This window comes from Callorhinchus milii, unplaced genomic scaffold (assembly GCF_018977255.1).
Source record: "Callorhinchus milii isolate IMCB2004 unplaced genomic scaffold, IMCB_Cmil_1.0 Scaffold5, whole genome shotgun sequence".
Taxonomy (NCBI): Eukaryota; Metazoa; Chordata; class Chondrichthyes; order Chimaeriformes; family Callorhinchidae; genus Callorhinchus; species Callorhinchus milii.
Window position 1 is genome coordinate 16,611,517 of NW_024704746.1, and position 21,333 is coordinate 16,632,849.

Sequence of the window (21,333 nt, forward strand, 5' to 3'; positions counted from 1 at the left end):
GCAGCCTGGTTTGAGCACTGCCATTATTCAGAAATCAAGTAAACATAGTTTAGCATTGTTCCTCAAACAAGGAATAGATTTAGCAAGCGGCAATGTTAACCCCGTTGATATAATTGGAAATGGAGCTACGCTAGAGCCAGTCTATGAAACTGTCCAGCCAATCCACCCACTTGCGGCACTTATAATTGTTACATTTTAATGAATTGCTCATCGGAGCCAAAATCAGCTTACCAAGTTGGAGTCATTGGGAGCATGATACTTCTCAGTGCCCATCCGCACCAGTCCATCATTATATAAAAATATTCGTAAAGGATCACAAGACGTCACCAGAATGTATATCCTCAAGTCAAACTTGTAGCCCTCCATAAGGAATGGCTTATCGAGATATTCCTGTACTATTAAGTGTTCGTTAGCTTGGAGCTTCTCACCGCTTCTGATCAGTGAGATCCTAAAATAGAAACAAATATAACAAAGCTATCAATTTCAACTGAGCAAAGCAAAGGAAGGATTTTCCCACTCCTACATAAAACAGCACTGAAATAGCTGCACATAATAATAAAACAATAATAATAACATCCACTCAAACTGTGTCCTGAGAAGATTGAGGAGGAGGGCTGATGTGTTGTTGGTGCTTTTGCAAGGGAAGCACAAATATCAGAAGGCAAAGCAGCCCAAGATACTCTCACACACATTGATTGCAGTGCTGGGTTACACAGCAACAATGGAGGAACTCTCAGAACAGCCATGCACACAGCTGGACAATGATGCTTGGTAAAAGCTGCAGGAAACAAAACCAAACACCCAACTAATAATAATAATCCTTGTATTTTTATATAATAATCCTTGCAAATAAACGAACACTGCAGGACTCTTTTGAAAGAAAGAGCAAGGCTGTGAAAGAGTGGAATGTTGCTATTTATTGTTTTCTATTCTTTTGCCTTATGTCAATTTATAAATCTGTTTTTCCAACCTCACTTCTCCCTTTGCCATTATTCCTCAGGAGTGGAGATGACCTTCCAATGCAACTCTGCAAATGGGTAAGTGAGAGCCACTCCCCGAAAGGTTGCAGGAACTCATCCCAGTTGCCTTCCAAATGTTTACGGTGTAACCAATATTTGCTGCACCAGATGGCACTATATTCCATACGTTGACTGCGCACAAGGCAGCTACTTGGTTAAGTTCCATGGCTCCTTCAGCTTACAATCACATCCTGTCCTTTATTAAATACTCATGCTGCATGGTTATGTAATCGTGATTTCCAGTTTAAGGAAGCAAGTTGGCCAAAGATTTGAATGAGTTCTCTTCAAATTAATCATCCTTGACTGCAGCAGGGAAACATGGAGTAGGGAGCAAAATAACCCTACATTTAAAATAGAACAGTCTGCCGCACAATCTCTGAAGAATTAACCAAAGACTTTGAGAACTAGAGATTTGTTGCAGATATTCAGAGTTGAACATATCGGAGCTATTTACACGTCATTGTCCATGTCACTGAAACTCATTCAAATCTTAACAACAAAGTACATCAGCTGTTTAAACGTTGGATTCAGAAATATAGGCAATTTTTATAATACTTATATTCTTAAAGAACTCTTCACTTAGAATCTGCATAGAGCCGTCAAACCCTTGTCTGCCACAAAGGTAATCTGTCACCCAATACAGCTAGTGGTTTCTGGTTATTTGTTCTCACGTAAACACCAAGTAAATGAGAGATGTTTCAAACATTTGGACCAACTCTCAGTAAACTGTCAGTACATCCAGGTGGTTTTCTATGCAGACTGCTGCAACTGCAATGGCACAGCTCTTTACCACAAGACGACAGCTCTCTGTGAGAATCATTATGTCCTATTGAAACCGCAATCCTTGATAAATAAGTCATGCAGTGTCAAATGGAACATAATGAGTAAGACTTGCATCATGTGATACATTTCCCATAAATGAATGTAAATATTTAAACACCATTGATTCATCATGCACAGATGTATCTATACAAAGCCAATTCAAGCGTAACTCCAGAAAATGTTTCATATTAGCCTTTTCCTGGTATGCGTGTTATCATTACCAGTAAGAAGCAACCTTTTATCAGACCCTGATAGCTGGTCTACAACCCTGTCAGGCCAGAGTCTCGGCATTAGCAACAGGACTTTGTCACTAATGCACCTCGCTTTAAAGATATTACAGCTGCTTGATGCCTATGATTCTCCAGATGGTGATTCAGCAGGACATTAATATCCGTAGAATTACTTGAAGGGACAGGTTACTGCGCAGTGTGCACCAGCAACTTTCAAGGACGTTGTCCTCTTGTCCTTCCTCACATTTTTGGCAAAGATCCCAATAAATAAATTGGAATTAAAGCAAAGATAGTCAAGTGACTAATAAAAACACAGATTTTGAAAATGACTGGAGTGTGTTGAAAATGTTATTACTATAGCTATGAATTTTTGTTTTTGTGATATATATCGCAATAATTGTTCATTCAGGTGTTTTTTCATGCAGAATGGAGTTTAATTTGTATTATTCACTTACAATGAGTGATGAGAAGACTTATGATAAGTGGAATAGGGAAGGTACATTAGTGTTACCAAGCAGCCTCTGTTTGGCCGAAGTGCTCCCTCAGATTAAATGTTCTCGTTAGACTATTTTGTGAAGTCAATGTTGGCCTCTTGATAGTCAATGTCAGTAGCGATTTGTATTAATGTCAGAAATTATTAAATTAATTACAAATATTTCTGGAAGATTTAATGACAAAGGAAATAAAACGCCTGAAGTAACTCTTGCGTTGAATTTAATAAACCCTCAGCTGCCCACTACTGTCGCTCAGAGGGAACAGATGGGACAGGCACATTCAGCTCGCTGCAAGGAGGAAAGGGTGAGAATCATGAGAAAGGATTGGACAGTGTGACAAAATCAAGACAAACGTTGAGAAGAGGGATGAGAAAGGCAAGAGGACAAAGTGAACACTGCCATCATGTGAAGCTCCATAACGTTTACATCTCTGTCTCATTTCTCCTGTATTTTTCTAGAAGACTAGAACTGTAACCTATGGCAGTTACAAATTTATAACTGGGAAGATAGGAGATGCAGTGGATTTTTAAGCTTGGGATGACCAGATGGACTACAATGGTCCCCTCCAGCCTGGTAGATTTCTTACATTCCTACACAAGGACATTATAATCACTTCAATATGATACCTAACTCTGTTGACATAACACAAGCACAGCAAGTCTAGAATACCGGTCGGTCTCCACTTCTATTTTAACTCAACTGCACTTCAGGAGGTTGAAGTCAATAATAATGATGCGCTTGTGCTATATGTGGCATCGTACAGCATTTCTGCTCATACATCTAACGCCAATATATAAAAGCAGGATGACTAGATAACTGGTCACCTTCCCATTTGGAAGTGATGGAATTTATCAGTACGACCAGCTTCTAAAGGAATATTCTTCCTAATGAAGATCAGCAGAACTGGTGAAAAAATTTAGGAGCTGTATTTATCGGAGAGCTGATTATGGGGTTAAACGCTGCCTTTTAGTGCAGTGTGAAGCAGCAATAAACAAGACAACCAGAATGCTGGACTGCATTGCCAGATCGGTTGAGTTCAGTTGAGTTCAGATCCCCAGACGTCATACTCAAGCTATATAATGCTTTGGTCAGGCTGAACCTGGAATACTGCGTACAGTTCTCGTCACTGGGACACAAGGCAGCTGCCCAGGGCCTCGGGGCAATGCAAAGGAAGATCACAGGGGACATAACAGGGATGAAATAGAGCTACATATTAATAAATAAATGTGATGGCTGTGGCAAAAGCGCAGGAGAAATGTTCATGCAGCACAGCCATGAAATGAAATTGTTTCCTTTTACAGTAATTGATTTCTAACATGATCATGAAGTAACTTTTTAGTGATTGACAAGTCCTTACAAGTAGCTAGATTAAATCTCTTTAATGTTATACTAGACAAGAGCGGCACAGACACCAAACACTCTGAACAATTAATTTATTTCCTTTATTCACAGTCCTATTCAATTTCTAAGACTGGAATTGTATGATTAATGGTTGAAAATAGCTAGAATCTCCATCCCTAATAAAAAAATGCAGCAAGTATTATTGTGATCAGTTTTGTTTCACAATAGCCAGACTGAACCTGCACATTACCTGCACATAACCTTTAATGATACCTTCAGGTAATATTTATTTCTACTGTAATATCTTGTCACAGATTTCATCAGATTTTGCTGTAGATTTAAAGCAATCAATGACCTTATAAAGGAGAATAGTTTTGTGGTTCTGGCTAACTGAGTAAAACAAGCTACAGTCTAACATTCCCAATAAATGGGTACAACTCACGAGAGTTACAGTCTAATAATTAGATAAACTGATTATTGCTTTTACATAAAATAATATTTGACATAAATTGAGTAGTACACAGATGTTTGTAGCCTTTACTTGTCCGTCAGTTGGCATTAAAGTGATTAATAATAACAATAATCCTTGCATTTAATATAGGGCCTTCAAATCAGGAAGATGTCTCAAAGAGATTCACAGGAATTATTGTAAAATGTAGCCCACAATTTAGTCCTTCCTTAAAAATGTTTCTCTCTCTCTAAAAAAATGAATGTCTCATGTATTTTAGCGACACACTGACAAGCTTTCCTCTTCATTTTTGTATGCTTCGGTGCCTGAGAAATCAACATTAGAAATGACATAATATAACAAATATAAAAGCAGCATATTGAGGGGAGAATTTAAGATTAGAAAATCTTAAACATGATTGTTTTGGCTTTTACATAAAACTATATCTGTGCCACTGTTTAAATAGTTTATTCTAACTAATGCCAGCTCATGCCCAATGCTATCAAATGGAAGGTTATTTTGAATGTCATCTGATGAAGTAAGCTCAGGTCTGTGCCGGTATTACTACAAAATACCAAACTGTAGTAAGTCTGCAACGTCCCTTAAAAAGACAGTTGAAGGATGCAACTGAAATTGTGATGGCATCTTACACACATACCCAAGAAATTGCAATTCATCGCAATGATGAGACTGCAAACTGCAGATGGCTGGGTATGCCAATGTAGATCCAATGTGAACTGTGCAAACAAACAGTGTCCCATCAGGTTTGTCAGAAGGATTCTCCACCACCAATAAAACTGACATGTTCAAAATCACACTCCACTTTCCAATTATTTGACTTGTTCGGACAAAATGAAAATGGTAGGGTCTTCCTGCTATCCCGTGCCCACAAGCTTCAGATTAAAGATTTGACATACCCATGACCCATTGCTCCGTTAGATGGTTTTACTATAAATGTCTTCTGTCTTCGTTTCTTTTTTAGTTCCTTTATACAATTCTGGAACTGGGAGTATTCTGCAGGGAAGATCCACGTTCTAGGTGTGAAGCTGTATTCCTGAGCCTGGGATTTGATCATTCTGAAAAACAATAAAGGTAATAGTTTTACGATGACTTCAGTTTCTGAAATGTGCATTGTTTAAATATAATATATTATGTTTGTCATTTATTTTCCCCAGTCCTGTCACATTCAGCTGAGAATAACAGAATGGAACCATCTCAGCTTGCTATTTCTCCACAGCTAAAATCCCACCACTCTTTATTCTGCCAGCAGTAGGGTAAGCTGATCTGTGGCACATTTTCTCCTCCAACCTCCCCTGAGATGGAATGTCTTGTTTCCACAGCCAACTCAAGAATCAACAAAACTCATCCAACTGAAGCAAGTGAGTTACAGGAACACACAGCTCTAGGACTTGAACTCATTAACTTCTGATTGGAAGCCAATCAATCATTTATACCGCTTGAGCTTCCAGGCTAACCTATGGATTTTTTTTTAACTGCTGGACATTATTGAGACACACAGCACATCTGAATAAAATGTCAGTTAAGGCTATCAACCCAAAGCATTGGAGTCTTAGACATTTCACTGCCAACTAAATGTTGAGAAATTCAGTGTGAGGTATTGGTTTACCATTTCCAATAGCAGACAAAACGGCTCAATAATACTATGGTAGACCAGTAAATCCCAGATATTCTAATGATTTTCATCAGTATCAAAACTACTCTTGCAACACAGATCACTTACTTGGCCATGTTTCTTGCCAGACAATCCTTGCGACAGATCTCCCCCATTCCTGGAAAATGGTTGATCCTCTATAAAAACAGACAAAAGAACCCTATTCCATATAATAGTTGACAGAGGTAATGGGATTACTATGGTAGATAGTTATATGTGCAGTTTTATTCAATAACATAGTAGATAGTAGATACATAAATATATATTCAATGAGTAAATAAAACTAGTTATACAGTTGAATTCATATTTTTATTCAATTCTTCTCTCCCAACCTCTTTGAAGGCATTTTGACTCTTTCTCCCTCTACTGAGAAATGGTGAGACGTCCTCCTGATGTGAAAGGCGCTATACAAATGTAATTTGTTGTTATTGTTCCACTGCCACCTGAACCTCACTGAACTGGCTGGACTGGGGTTGCTGTACTGGGGTTCAATGTTCCCATCTGTAGAGCTAATCAAGTAGTGCATTTATTCACTTTGATCATCAGGAAGGAAACATTTTTTCATAAAAGAATAGAGTTGGAATTGGAATTCAACTGGTCACCATTGTTTGTGACTTATTCTCTACTAGTTGGGACGTCCTCCCGACGTGAAAGGCGCTATACTAAAGTAATTTTGTTGTTGTTGTAGCCAGTGAATTTGCTAACTAGGGAACAATAAATCATCTTTGACCATCACGGCCAGAAGTGCTCCGATGAGCCTCAATTCATTCTCTTTGTGTCCTGAATCATGTGCTATTTTACACTGTATAAATCAGGCCTATTTATAGCACATGTACATGACCTACAAACCAGTCTGAAATTGTAAAGTTACTTTTTAATGTGTGAAAGTGACCTCAGCAAATGTGACACTGTAAAGAATTTCCTGTACATGGGATGCACGTTATACTTTATCCAGTGCAGAAATAGTAGATGTATCCTGTTATAACTATCCCACCCGTGGTACAAATATAGGAATAAAGAAATACTATACCTATAATTGATACTTTCTGTATTTCTCAAAGCATGTCACCATCAATAGGGCAGAAATGCTTCCCCACCATTCTCTTGGTTCCAGTTGCTAATGTGTCGCAGACCTCGGGTGACTTTTATTTTCTGGCTACTCAAAAAACTCAAAAGCGAGGGGCTTGACAGCAAAGTGCCATTTGGTTGCAGGATGCAGCCAGCCAGCATGCAACACCTCGTTTACTGTCCTATCTAACCAGGATTGTACAAAGGCAAAGGCACCAGCGCTGGTGAGAAAAGGATTACTTGGAGTTGACAATGAAAATGAAATCTAGCAGAATGTTTGGAAGAGATGTTCATTGACGTTCAGTCTCACCTGGTAGTTCCTAAGCTCAGCTATCTTCTCTTGTTGCACTGCGGAATCACTCCAAATGAGGTTGGCTGTGTCGTCTTCATCTCGAATTCTGGTGAATCCTGACTCGTCTACTGCCAAACGCACTGCAAGATTCGACGAAACACCAGTCATTAGGGCTTACCACTTACTTTCATATCATAACAACTATTTATATAGCGCCCCTAATGCAGGCTAGAATCCCAGAATGCTTGAAGTACCCAGATTACTGATAGCTATAGATGTCTCAGAACATCTCCTTTGGCAGAAAGTGGTGATAGGAACTACTTATCCATTTGATGAATTGCTCGTTGTTTTAAATTGTGTCATTTTAGAACGGAGCCCATCTTACCATGAACATACTCCATATGCAATGGTTTAAACCAGTGGTGGCCATTTAAAGTGGATCACATTGGGGTCTTCAATAATAGAATCATAGAATTATACAACACAAGGAAGTCATTCGGCCCATCATGTCTGTGCCGGCTCTTTGAAAAGAGCTACCAATTCAGCATTAACTCTGTATCTCAAGACAGATTTTTTTTGCCTGCTATCGATCCAATGCAATTATAATAAATATAGAAATTGAAGCAGCTGTCTTGACTCCCAGCAGTAGGGAAAGGGGTTTGCTGAGCACAAATGTGTTAATGTCTTGATGTTCCCAGTCTTGGAACTGTCAGCAGGGTTCCAGGGGGCTAGCCACCATAGGGTATAAAACTTCTACATTGATGTTCACTTAGCCAAAAAAACACAGGTTTCTTGCTAATTGCTAAATATGGTGTTGCCCATCTGCCTCCTTCATTAACTAGCTGTCATCTTTTTCAGGAAGAGACATCTGTTCAGTCTAAGGTAGAATGAGAGTTGATCAGATTCCCTTTCAGTTTACTGAAATATTTACAGGGAACATTTACAAATACTTAAAACCAATGGAGTTGGCAACTAATTCTTAAGTAAATGGACTTTATTCTATTCGTGTAACTGGAACCAAGCAAGTTTTGCAGAATATGTACTTTTTTGTAGTTTAGAATTAATTATCTTTTCTAATATTCCAAACATTGCTATCTTTCCAAATGGTATTGGGAACAAACATTTGTAGTATGTGGGTCATTAAAATACGATATTTCCCCAAGGATGTGAAGGAACCAAAGGATCTATTAAAAAGTTTCAAACAATTTCCATAAAAGATACAAGAGATGAGACACACTTGTGTTGTGGATTTTTAAATGTTTTAAAATCAGAACCAGGAATTAAACAAATTCAATAGAAAAAAAATACATCTAGTAAAGAGAATAAGAGAGAAATGAATGTCTTTCATAAAAATGTTGTATACAGAAATGAAAATGTCTTATCTGTGAAGCACATTGTCAGCACTGCATGCAAACAGAAAATTACTTCTGTATCCAGCTGTCACATTCTTTTCATATTCAGGATAAGTTGTTGATATCGATCGGTCTAATTGATTTACTACACATCTATTAAAGGGTTTGAATTCCAATAGGTAGCAGTTGTCAATGGTAACTGGAAAGATCTGATCAGCAAGTGACGGAGCTCATTAACACTCTAGCACTGACTTCAATGACTTTCTAACCACGCTCCATTTTCAGAGTTCACAGAGACGTAAATAGAACATTTTTCAAGTATACGTGAGTTAATCATTCACGTTAAAACAGAATGGTAGGGCAAAAGTTAACCAAACTTAAAACATTCACTAAAACATACAGGTACAGTATGTTCACAAGGACTTTGTTCTCAATGATCTGTTCCTATCTGTTTTCACCCTGCACCTTAGTTCCCAACTTTAACCATTTCTCTTCCATTTTGTTTGTGCAGTTAGCTTATCTCAACGTGTGACTTTTCCACACATTGAAAAAGGGTGAGGTTTAGTAAACCACAGGAGTTCTATGAGGTATAGGCCTACATCACCTCAAAAATGTTTGCAGTATTTGACACTTGTGACAAGGTTGGTCATTCCTAGCAATATTAATAATAATAAATTGGTCACTTCAATCCACGACTGTTTGTGGGACACTGCTGTGCGCAATTGGCTGGTGTTTTCGCCCACAAAATATACAGTCATCAATTCACATCACACTATATTCTGTGAAGCGCTTTGAGACATCTCAAAGACGTGATAAGGCACTATATCAAATGCAAGGATTATTATTATAACTTGTGAATTAATTTGCTCTGAGTGTTCCTTTGAGGTATTCATTGAGGCGAGGCCCTAAGAATATTTTCAGTGACATCTACTTTTCTCCATGATGACAGTGCCTCTTTGTGCTGGTTTGAGACCACTTGATGAACGTTTCCAGAGATCTGTGAGGGGCAGGTTGTGTTGAGCAAACTCCTGAAGGAACTTGTGGACAGACCAGTTTCCAGGAACTGAAGTGTCTGAAGTTTGAGAGGCTGGTCTTCACATTTGTTTTGGTGAAGATGAGGAGATTTCGGAAGTATTCATAACTACATAAGAAAACTCAAGAAAAAGAAGACTCACCAAAGCTTTTAATTGTAGTACCATACGTAAGGGACCTACCTAATGTTTTTGTTTCTATTAAGTTTCTGGCAGATTGTTCCAAACATTTATCACTCTTTGAGTTAACACAAATTCTTGGTTATATTTATTTTTAAACTAGCATTCACTATTGTTTTTGACCCTGGACTAATTTGGGAGTAATATTGCAGATTTACCTTGTTTAAACCATTTGATATTTTATAAGTCTCAAAAAGCCCCCACGCTCCTCAACGAAGATCTTTCTCGACTGTAGAACTTAATCACTAATCCTGTAGTTCTCACACGCAATCAGTCTCCCTTGGCACTCCTCGTCATATCTTATATGGATGTTTTATGGGGTAGTGACAATTGACTTTGAGAGCGCTCAAACCATTGCAGTTAAAATCCCATCATAACCTGCAGAGATTTGTTCTGGTATCTCTGTTCTGTTTACTCTTTTAATTGATTTGTCAATTTATTGGCAGAAATGCATACTTCTTTGTGCAACTTTAAATCTAAAGTCATTTACAGCAAATCCTGAAATTCATGCAAACTAACAAGTTTGAAAAGGTTAGCAATCACTAAATTTGTACACGTTACAAAATCAAAATTTATCTCTTACCGATTTCATATTTTGTGCATATAAAACTTGCTGTTATCATTCCTTTGTTCTTTTTCTTCATTGTGGCATTTCTTTTTTCATGTCTGGTACCTTGAAATGGCAATTCGGTATTCAGTGATGGACTAGATGTTCCCTGATCATCTAAAAGGAGAGTGAGAGCGAGAGAGAATTAAAGCATTTGATGCTTGGAAGCACTGAAATGAGTAAATTTGTGCTCAGATGATACAAAACGAAAAGCACACTGGCCAGAAAGGAAGTGGAATTGCATAACTACCAGAAATATATGACTGGAGCATTGTCACTAGATCTTAAAATGAGTAGGTGGGAGAGCAATCCTCAGTAAAATCCCAACAGAATCTGATCAAGAAAGCAGACAGGACACCGACAACAGAGCTACATCCAATACTATGCCTCTGTTTCTGTACCACCAGATATTAGGAGACTTAGATCAACTTTCACTAATTAACATACAACTTATCCCTTCAGGAAAAGATCTTACTTTCCCACACTCTTTCCTCACTCCCAGGTTGGCCCAGCTGAGATCAATGTCTCATGGGAGATAAAAAGGGAAAGTTGTAGGAGAGCATCATCCCTAGGTACTCTCTCACACTGACAGCAATGTCGTCATGAATATTTCTATAACTGAATATTTTAACTCAATGATTTTATTTAGCCCTTACCTCTGTCAGAAGGAAAGGAAGGCATGATATATTGGATGGTCTAATGGTAGAGGCTGAATTCACTCTCTGGCGTCAGGCTTCTAGGCAGGCAGGTAGGCATCCACAAAACAATTTACGTTTATTGCCAGTCACTCCATTGCACCAGATTGAATACAGAATATCTTTCAATTTCTGTTGGGAAGAGAAAAGAAAGGTGCTTGTCAGCATTGTCACTTTAGGCCAGGTACGTTATTTTAACCTCCTCACAACCAGTAAAATGCAGGTCACGTTCCACAATGCAAACCACAATACTGTATTAACCAAGACCCTTTGCGTACTACACACTGCTAAGCAATGGTTGCAGATGGAATGAATATCCAATCTACATTTCCAAAGAATGTAGTCATACTTCGAAAGAAAGCCTCAACACAAAAATTAGTTCCTTCTGGTAAAGCTTAGTATTCACAAGAAATAAGCTCTTCATCAGACAGCTCTCATGTGTTTCTCAGTATCACAAGAGAACAACCCCTGTTCAATTAATACTGGATAAATCCTCTTATGACAATATTTTAATTCTAAGCTAAAGTGCGGCAATTCAGAGATCAACCATTTCCACCACAAGATCTGCTTGAGGAACGTGAACAAGAAAATGTGCTTTATATAACAGGCACAAGCTTCAGATAATTCATCAGTATTTATTAATCAGGTTGGCTGCTAGGGAATAGATAAGACATAGACAGGGGAAAGAAATTACTTGGAATAAGTTGAACCGACAGTGACTTCCATATTCCATGACCTACTTCCCTTCATTGTTTGAAATAAAATGATGTTATTTTAAATCCTAACCCCTTCAGACTCAAATCCACATCACAAATGGGGAAAGAGAAATTAACTTACCTGGGTTTGAAGGGAAATGATGAAGTAGTTTCTAAGGTAGAAGTCAATCCAGATAGTGAATCATTGACATCCCCAGGAAGAGGATAGTCCTTGTCTTCAGGTGCATTTCCACAACAAGGGGAGGCCAATGTTCAGGGATTACCCTACACCCATTATTGTACACAGTAGGAACGTGTGGGCTAGCACATGCAAATACGTGGAGCATAAGTTCTGTACAGGGATCTATAAGACTTTCCAATTTCCTATCTAGGCTTAGGTTACATACATGCAACTTGGAACATAAGAACAAGAGTCAACTATTCAGCGCATCACAGCTACTCCACCATTTCATTGGTTTGTAAGCACCAGCTGCTTCCACAGTGATGCCAACCACTCCTATAATTTATGGGAGGAAGCCATATTATACCTTGTCTTGAGTGAAATTTTCATTGAAGCAATGTTAATCTGGAAGAGCCAGTTTGCCCCCAGATCTAGATTGAGTAGGCAGTTCCTAATTCTTGATTCCACTACCTGGCTTTATGTACTATAACAGCAGTGGCACTCTCATGTGTACATATGCAAATGAGAGATAAACCTAACTGAGACAAAACATTTTACAAGATAAGGCGTAACATGTTCAATCCAAGCTACAGATCAACTGTTTCACCATTAAAAACATTCACCAATGTCATGGCAAATTGAATGAGCTGATAATTAAGACAGTTCCAACCAATTTAACATGTAGAAATTAGTAGGATTCTAGCCAAGGAAAAATAAATTCAGATAGTACCTCAAGTAGAAACTGAATAACCGTATTGCAATGTCAGTAATCCGAATACTACCCATGTAAATATCATCCAGACATGACCATGGAGATATAAAATGTGCTTATGCTCTTTAAAACAACAATGTGTAAAATATATTTTAACAAGACCATAGGCTATTTTCAAGAGTTATATTCTGCAATAATTAATCTCATAATCTAATCTAGTTAAATTAGTAATCTAAACGTTCTTTGTTTCTTCTGAAATAACTGTGAATAGATAAAAGGAAATCAAATCTGTTCTATGCGATACCACAAAACAACAACAGGAGGAGGAAGTGATGCAGTCCTTATACCACAAGTGGATTTATTCTTACGTAAATCTTAAATTTCATCCAGTTCATACCAAATCAATCAATGTATTGATTTTCAAACCCATTGCACATTTTAACTACTTGTTTAAACTTACCACAGGGCAGGGTGCAGTAATTCACCAACGTAGTTCCACAGACTCACAATGATAATAGCAGAGTGTGCTCGGGAGCTGAACTTCAATTCAGTTGTAAATAGTTATTAAATGTTCTGTCATGCAGAAAGCAGTGGATTGTGTGCTGCCATAAATAGTCCATGATACTAGGTTGCTAAAGCCTATGAATCCAGTGCTACCATAAATAGTCTATGTTTACTTCACAGGATATGGTAGGCTACCTGCTATTTAGCTGTGCAATTCTAAATCATACTATTATGTTTTCCCCTGATTTTTTTTGATGCTGATGTTGATGACTCAAACTGGATAGCAGTTTGAGCAGCAGTCAAATCCCTTTGAACTGTGAGGCTGAGCAGCAATGTCAACAGACTATACTTGTAGGAGCCTCACAGCCAAGCCCAAATCTGTCTTTACTCCGTCTGCAAACATGCACTTCCAGTGGTGTCATGTTTTTTTCCGCTATATGGAACACAGTGTAACTCTAGCATCTTTAATATCCCATCTGAGATCAGCTGGAATAGCACAAACCAAAGATTGAACTGAGATCTTCTGCACTGTATGAATCAGAACTTCATCAACGAGTATTTAATTTATTTATTCATCAAATACCCAGAAGGGTGGGAGGGGGGAATTCAATCTAAAGTGTTTTTCTAAGTATTAAAGGGAAAGGGGATCATAGGGTCATGAAAATATTCAGTAGGATTAGGCCAATAATCTTTGCTCTATAAATAGAAAACCCGAGTCAGGAGCGATTGGATATGGTAAAACTATTATAATTATGATGCTATGGCACACAAATCCATGAACTGAAGGGCAGATGATTCACAAGTGTAAGAATGTAAGTTGCTAAATTTCACTCTGTATTGGACTGTTTCCTGTAGGTTATGATACAGTTCATTAATTATTTCTATTTATTTCTCTCATCTGCTCTTGGAATGTAAATATTGCAGTATGATTAAGCTACATTTATCCTCAATACTTCCTTCTCATACTTTCCAGCTGGTCCTGACTCATACTTTGGTATAAACTGCAGATTGCAGGCAACCGGCTAGGAGTACCTGAGCTGTTTGTCTATTTTTCATATATGCGCCTGGCCCTTAATGTTAGCAGCATATTTGGTGGCCTGAGGGGGGAGGGATAGCAGAATTCAACTCAATCCTAGTTGCACTCCCAAGTACATGAACTTTCCAGTAGAGGCCACTCTACTCAGTACAATAAACTGTGATCTATTTTCTCCCTAGTCTAGGGCATTAGGCCAATTCCAACACCCCTGCAATAGTCATCACCGAGAGACACATAACTTAGTGCAACAACAACAAGGTTACATTTGTATAGCGACTTTCATGTCGGGAGGACGTCCCAAGGTGCTGGACAGTGTACAGCATTTCAGACTTGAGCTGGGGTCAGGGGGGGAGAAGGGAGGGGAGGCGAAGGGGGGGTGACCAATGGTATGGTCGAAGAGGAGGGTTTTGAGGCTTTTTTAGTGCAGATCAGTGACCGAACCTGGAGGCTTCCTGGTTTGTAGCCAGAGCCACGCTGTGATGTACTTACCCACTAAAGCATCAAGGAGAGACAATGTGATCATAGATGTCAAAACAAGCAATTCTCACTGTCTGACAAATGCCAATAAGAATCAAGTGAGAAGACTCTGCTAAAACTCCCAGTTTTAGCAGAGTGACCACAGATTCAGATACCGTATACCGTATATCTTACTGAACTGGTTGCAATTGCTTTCAACCCTCATTTGTAAGAGGAAAACCTCATACAGGAACTTCACAAGACAAAAGAGCTGTCACAGGTCAAATAAACATGTCCTGCTTTGTCACAATGATTTTCTGCATTCAAGGAAATGGAACTAAAAAGGTAACACTTTTTGGATTCTATGCAAATGTTCCGCTTACATTAGGTTCAAAACAAATGACTTACCACAGTGGAAGAAAGTAAAGAAAAGAGAATGGAAATGTATGCGTTGCTCATGAAGCAACTACCATTAACTACAGGAAGGAGCAAGCAACACTCCAAACTTAAGGTCATTAGAGAACAAGAATGCACTTCCATCAACATTTTTTCACTCTAAAAAGATAAAAGCGGGTTCTGCCAGTGCTTTGTCCTGTACTGTGCTGAAGAACGCACTTTACACATTGCAGAGTTTCAGTGTTAATAAAGTAACAAAATCAGACTTACTGTACCCAAGAATATAAGGACATGAGGACCGAAGTTTAAATGCAATTATAGTGGCAAAAAAATGAAGAATATGTTACATCGCATCAATGTTTGAGAAAGAAGAGAAGCACTATCAAAATTATTGGTGTGTTAGCTTCACACATCTGTAATAGGAAAACTATTGGATTTAATTATAAAGGAAGCAATTTAGGAACATTTGTGGCTGAAACAGACGTCAGGCAACTGAGCAGCCGGTTTAAAGACTGCAGTCTGTCATGATATATAGAAAATGGTCAGCTGAGGAACTGATTATTTTTGGTACCGACACAGCGAAAAGTATCAACTTCATGTCGGCACTCATTCATAGCAGAGATTATGCAATAAGGGTGATATCGTCACAGACGACTTCCTTCTCTAAATTCTAATCTCCGATGCCAATAGGAAGCCAATAAAACATGTTACCGTGACAACACACAGCCAAGAGCACCTCTGTTAACCTCCTATGAGCAGTACTGAACAGAGGGAGGATACTTCATTTAACTGCTTGTAGAAGAAAGTAATTTCAGAACACATGTCTCCAGTGACTGATCACTTGCGGTCTCAAGCCTCCAAGCAGCCTCTTAAGAAGGCAGCTGTGCTAACTCTCCTGATTATTTTAGTCTATATGCTTCAAATAGCAAATTAAACATGAAATATTTATATTTGAACCCAGACATTGGCTGCAGAGCTGTGACTGATTCCAATCGGATCATCATTATCTATTTGTCGTGGACGCTATAAAACTAAATTGTTATTTGTGGCCCAACAAGTTTTTGATATGTTTCAACATTTATCTACAGGCTGCTCATATAGTTTAATATATTAAATTAATCTGATGTACAGCACTGTTCTGTTGATACTGTAACAACATGGTGACTGCAGAATAATCTGCATCATGAGAATTTGTTTGATGGGCTTTAACAATTCGCATGTAATCTTTCACCATTAAGGACTAGTTAATTCACTCTATTCACTGTAAATGAAGAAGTGAAAGCAGTGAAGGCAAGCTCTCACGTAAAATTGTCATAAAAGGATCACAAAGTATTATTTCTCCTGTTTATGCCTGCCTGAAAAGATGTTTGCCCACTGCTATTTGGACCAGAAGACAATAACATTTTTCCTAATGAATCACAATGGAAAATGGTTATCCATTTGAGATTGTTTGGCCCAATTTTTCACTGTTAGATCAGGAAATGACAGATGTATTTAACAGATTTTTCACCTCAAGTTTTCAGTGAATGAAGGTGGTGTTTAAATTTGTTGTGGCTCAGGAATTTTCAACATAAGGAGTTAAGAAACAGAGAGGTCATAGGGGGGATAGGATCAGCTAACTGTAAGGAATGGCTTCCTCCTTTACTACAGGGGTTTGCAGATGCATTTATTTACATGCACCGTGTTTGAGAAATGAAGTACAGCGTGTATTACCCTCAGATAAAAGTTGCTAGCACTGTCAAGGTTGAAAGAATTGGGAGAGTAGCAAGAGAAATGAAGAAGCAATGGTAAGAGAGTGCCCAGTCACTTGGGCTTTAAAAGCCAATAAATTGTAGAAGTAAGGGAAGATCATGTGAAAGGATTAGCTAAGAGTACATCACTGCTGTGTCCTTATCAATGCAATAAGGAGCCAGGTTATCAAGGATTATGGCGTTAATAGAATAGTTACACTGATTATAAACTATGAAAGATCTACATAGATTACTGTGATGTCATTACAAAAAATAACATAGCTGTGAGAATTACAAAAGTCTAATTAGATCATTCTATTGAAGTTGAAATGTAAATTTATAGGGCTAGTGAGACAAGATTGACCCATCCTGCATGAATACTTATGCACCAATAATACACCACAACATGTACTACAACATGCATAGAAATTCCATATACTGTTTCTTGCAAAGAAATCCATATTCAGCATTAGATCACGATGAGCTGCTTATCAACATGGGTCACAATTGTATGGGGCAACCTTGTAAAAGCCTGACCCAGGACATTGCATTTTGATTGTGTAATGATCTGGAGCAGCTGCACCTAATAGTCATTATGAATTTGAAATGTGTTTATTTAAACCAATCAATGTCATTTACATAGATGTATTATGTACTGGTCTTACATGATAAATCTGAATGAAAGAATGAGTGCCTCAAGGTTTGTAACTCAAGTCAGCCCGTGATTAGATAAAACATGTCTACCACATTGTATTACAGAGCAGTACACAATAGAAAAATAACTCATGTTTATTGCTTTTACAGTACTGTTTCCGATGAACCATAGGGAGAAAAGCAATCCCAGCTGCGAATAACACAAACCAGTTGGTCTGCTACAATTGACCTTCGCATCTTTGGTCAGGGATGAGTGAGAGAATTAGCCTAATTTGTAAATTTCTAATTTTAACTGGTTGTTTTCCAGTGACATCTTCTGTAAAATGCATGCTGAAGATGCCAGGATAAACTGCCAACACTCATGCAGAGAACTGGTTGGAGAACTTCCCATGAAACAGTACCAAGCATGAGCAATGTGGAGAAATTTGAGAGGTAGCGGCAGAAGTAAAATTAAATTAAAAAAAAAACTTCATAACAAATAGAACTACGTACCGCAGTGACACCTACCAAAACTCCAAAATCTAAGCAAAGAGATTTTACTCCAGATTCAGAAACTGAAGCTGGTGCAATGACACACGAAAAATGTCACTCAAACAGTTCATGCAATCAATGTCCTAAAAGCATCTATGAAGCGAATGATCAGATAAAGCAAATTTTATCTGGGGGATTGCTGGCCAAGACAAGACTCATTGAGAAAACTCCCTTTCATTTTGGATATGTACATCAGATGACAAAAGGATCAGCAACTGGAACAGTTCAATAGCATTCACACCCAGTGACCCAACCATTTTGTTTGGAAACATCATTATGTGACAGCCTGAGTGTAGCAAGTCTTTTTTTCAGCTTTGCAATTAAGCACTGTCTCAATTGACAAGTTGATAGAAGACTGAAAAGCAGCAGAATACTTGTCACGGTTACATCTAATTTGGACATGCAAAATAAATTATTCATTCATGCATTTTTGAACAAGGTCACAAAAGCTTGATTTCAACAGAAGCGTTGAGCAATGTTATAATCCTATCAATTTCACTGCTTTCCTGGTATTTCCAATGGCTTCCACTGCAACTTGAGGTTTGATACTAAATGTACTATTTTTCTGCGTTGTAATCAGCATAACGACTTTATTAACATAAACTAGGTAGTTCTTAGTAGTAATTAGGACACCCTAGTCCTATTTGTGACACTTATAAAAAGTACTGTACGTTCTCCAACTTATCCCACTAACCTTTTAGATATGTCACACCAGCAGGAAAAGAGAGCACGAGTTTAGGATTGTGAAAGGCAAATTGAGAACAGTTTTATCACTTTCTTTACACAGAGTGACAAAAAGCTGCAATGGATTCCCAGAAATGAGGGGTTGAGAACAGAAGCACCAGAACACGTGTTGTGATGAGTTACTGAACCCACTTAAGAAACATTCTGATATTGTAGCGAAAATACATTCTGGAAGGATACGGTAAAGCATACCCATATCCTATTCCCAGTCTATGTCACATGTCTGAACTCCATTATAAACAGGATTTATACTGCTGTTATAACGATGTAATTTCTACCTCCTGATCTGGTTTTGGGAATGGGGCAGGGAATCTAACTGATGTTCCTAAAACCTCATTTACACTGTATTCTTAGCACCAATTCAATTAAATTAAATACCAGTGTCAAATTGACACTTAACTATACAGTACAAAAAATGCTTGGCTGACCATATTATCCTTCCTTATACAATACATCCTTTTGAAGCTCTCTTGATCTGTGCTAATGGCACTTTGCTGAATGGTACTTTGCTGAATTTGTCCATTACCTCCTTTAAGCAAATGCTGTCATGTAAATATTAGGCACATAAACTCACTTTCAAAAACAAGTGGACAATAATATTGTAAGTAACCATAATCATATTACTGCCCAGCCTTCCTTCACCCTCAAAACCTTTAGTAGGCAGAGAATGCGCAATGCAAAGAGATTTTTGAAAGAATTCTGAAGAACACCGGCATTGTAGTTGAAGGCTACAGCTTTACTAGTACCTCGTAAAGTGACACAGCTTATCTGAGCATAGTTTGCATAGCGAACATACTGAATTAAATCTTTGTCTCATTTTGTGTTCAGTTTCCTGAAGTCAGTTTAACAGTCAGATGCAATAATTGCGGTATTTGTAGCTCTTGCAGTGAGTAGCAAGGCATCTTAAATTAGTAATGTTTCAAAATATGTACAAAGCTGTAATAACAAAGGCAAAAAATAACCTGAACAAATGTGTATAACGGCTTTTGAAAAGTCATTCAAGGAGATGCTGGTCGTTTGCTTCCTCTCACACATTGCAAGCTTCAAACAAAGCTTAATTGCATTGACAGATAAAATATTTTTGGCAAGATCTGCAATCTCATGCTACTGCAGTTCCAAACTGCAAAGGAGACATCTGTGTTCAGACTATTTTCAGACAAATCCGTGGATTTTTTTATCTGTGATTTTACATGGTAAGATGTTGTGTTCTGCTGTGCTTGCCTTGATAATGTGCTCTGACAGCCTGCACCTCTACAACCCCATTACAACAAATTGTTGAGCAAATTAGTTCTCTGCTACCCTGATACAACAGCCTCTGTCTGATGTTGATCTGTTTTTATTAGATCTAGTGCATTACCTAAATTAAATAGACCCTGGTCTGTCTGATGGCATGGATAGTTCTCAAGATTATAATTGAAGTACTAAAGCCACCAGGAGTATAAAGTAGTAATGCTGCCACACCACAATGGCAACAAGACATTGAAGTTAATCCAAATATGACCTCCATTTCCACAATAAATCCAGCAAATTACAATGAGCAAACGTGAATGGCACGCTTACCTATTGTGATTCAAATGCCCAGCAGCTCAAAGCAACCCCTCACCCAACTCATAACCTAATTCCTGACACTCTATGTCCCTGCAATTCTCTATTTCTTCCTCATGTCTTAGTTACCTTTGAGGGTCAGGGAGTATCTTGGCAGTGCCAACCCCAGGAGATGGAGTGAATGGGATTTAAAAACGAGAGGGGGGGTGGGCGTTTTATATGTCTTAGTCTATTCTGTGCATTCTTATTTTATGGAGAAGTGATTTAACAAAAATGACAACAATTTAAATTAAATTTTATCAAAATCCCCAACTTTAGTGAACAGTTTTCAATCCGCCGAGATTTTCTACAGTAACGTAGACGGTAGGCTGCTCTCCGTGCAGTAATAATAGGCAGATTAAAAGATGGCTGACCTGAGTAAGGCCTTCCCTTCACCAATCCTGAGGCTGTTCTCCAGATTGATGCACGTATAGTATTGTAGGATATGATCATTCTCCTAAACCAATTTCTATTCACAGCGAAGCTCCTGGGTGCAATTTGGCATGGAATTTGTAATTTACCAAGAGATGCTGCTCAGCCTGCTCTGCTACAGAGGAGAATGACTATAGAATCAGTGGTAAGCTTGTCTTCGAACTGCAGTGCTGTTAGTGCACAGCAATCCATAAAGGTTTTCGATCTAAAGCCCATAAGAATATGAGGAAGCAGCCTCTAATTGGATACCATTCAATATACAAGATATCAATGACTCTGCAATGCAGTCAGAAAACTGGAATAAATACTCGTTCACATTAGATAGATTTTTTTTAAGCTTTCTACACCTATGGCAGCAAAGAGGAAGGATCATATCTTCTTAAAAAAGGGGTCGGAACAAAGGAATAAGCCTTTTTGCTCATCAATT

General features: G+C 38.2%; 1 protein-coding gene across 7 annotated transcripts in view; it reads right to left on the bottom strand.

Annotated features, from left to right (window-relative positions):
• ttll7 (tubulin tyrosine ligase-like family, member 7) overlaps positions 1-21,333 on the bottom strand; it is an 80,564-nt gene that overhangs the window by 49,208 nt on the left and 10,023 nt on the right. For 5 of the 7 annotated variants that reach the window (XM_042335395.1, XM_007887225.2, XM_042335392.1 and 2 more), the window contains exons 1-7: positions 13,300-13,662; positions 11,213-11,383; positions 10,533-10,673; positions 7,405-7,526; positions 6,096-6,163; positions 5,272-5,430; positions 232-448 (exon numbers count right to left, since the gene is read on the bottom strand). In XM_042335395.1, the coding sequence (XP_042191329.1) occupies positions 232-448; positions 5,272-5,430; positions 6,096-6,163; positions 7,405-7,526; positions 10,533-10,673; positions 11,213-11,237 (732 nt within the window). In that variant the 5' untranslated portion in view covers positions 11,238-11,383; positions 13,300-13,662. Of the gene's footprint in view, positions 1-231; positions 449-5,271; positions 5,431-6,095; positions 6,164-7,404; positions 7,527-10,532; positions 10,674-11,212; positions 11,384-12,088; positions 12,141-13,299; positions 13,663-21,333 lie in introns of those variants that run through there. The other 2 variants (XM_042335394.1, XM_042335393.1) reach the window with 2 other exon arrangements.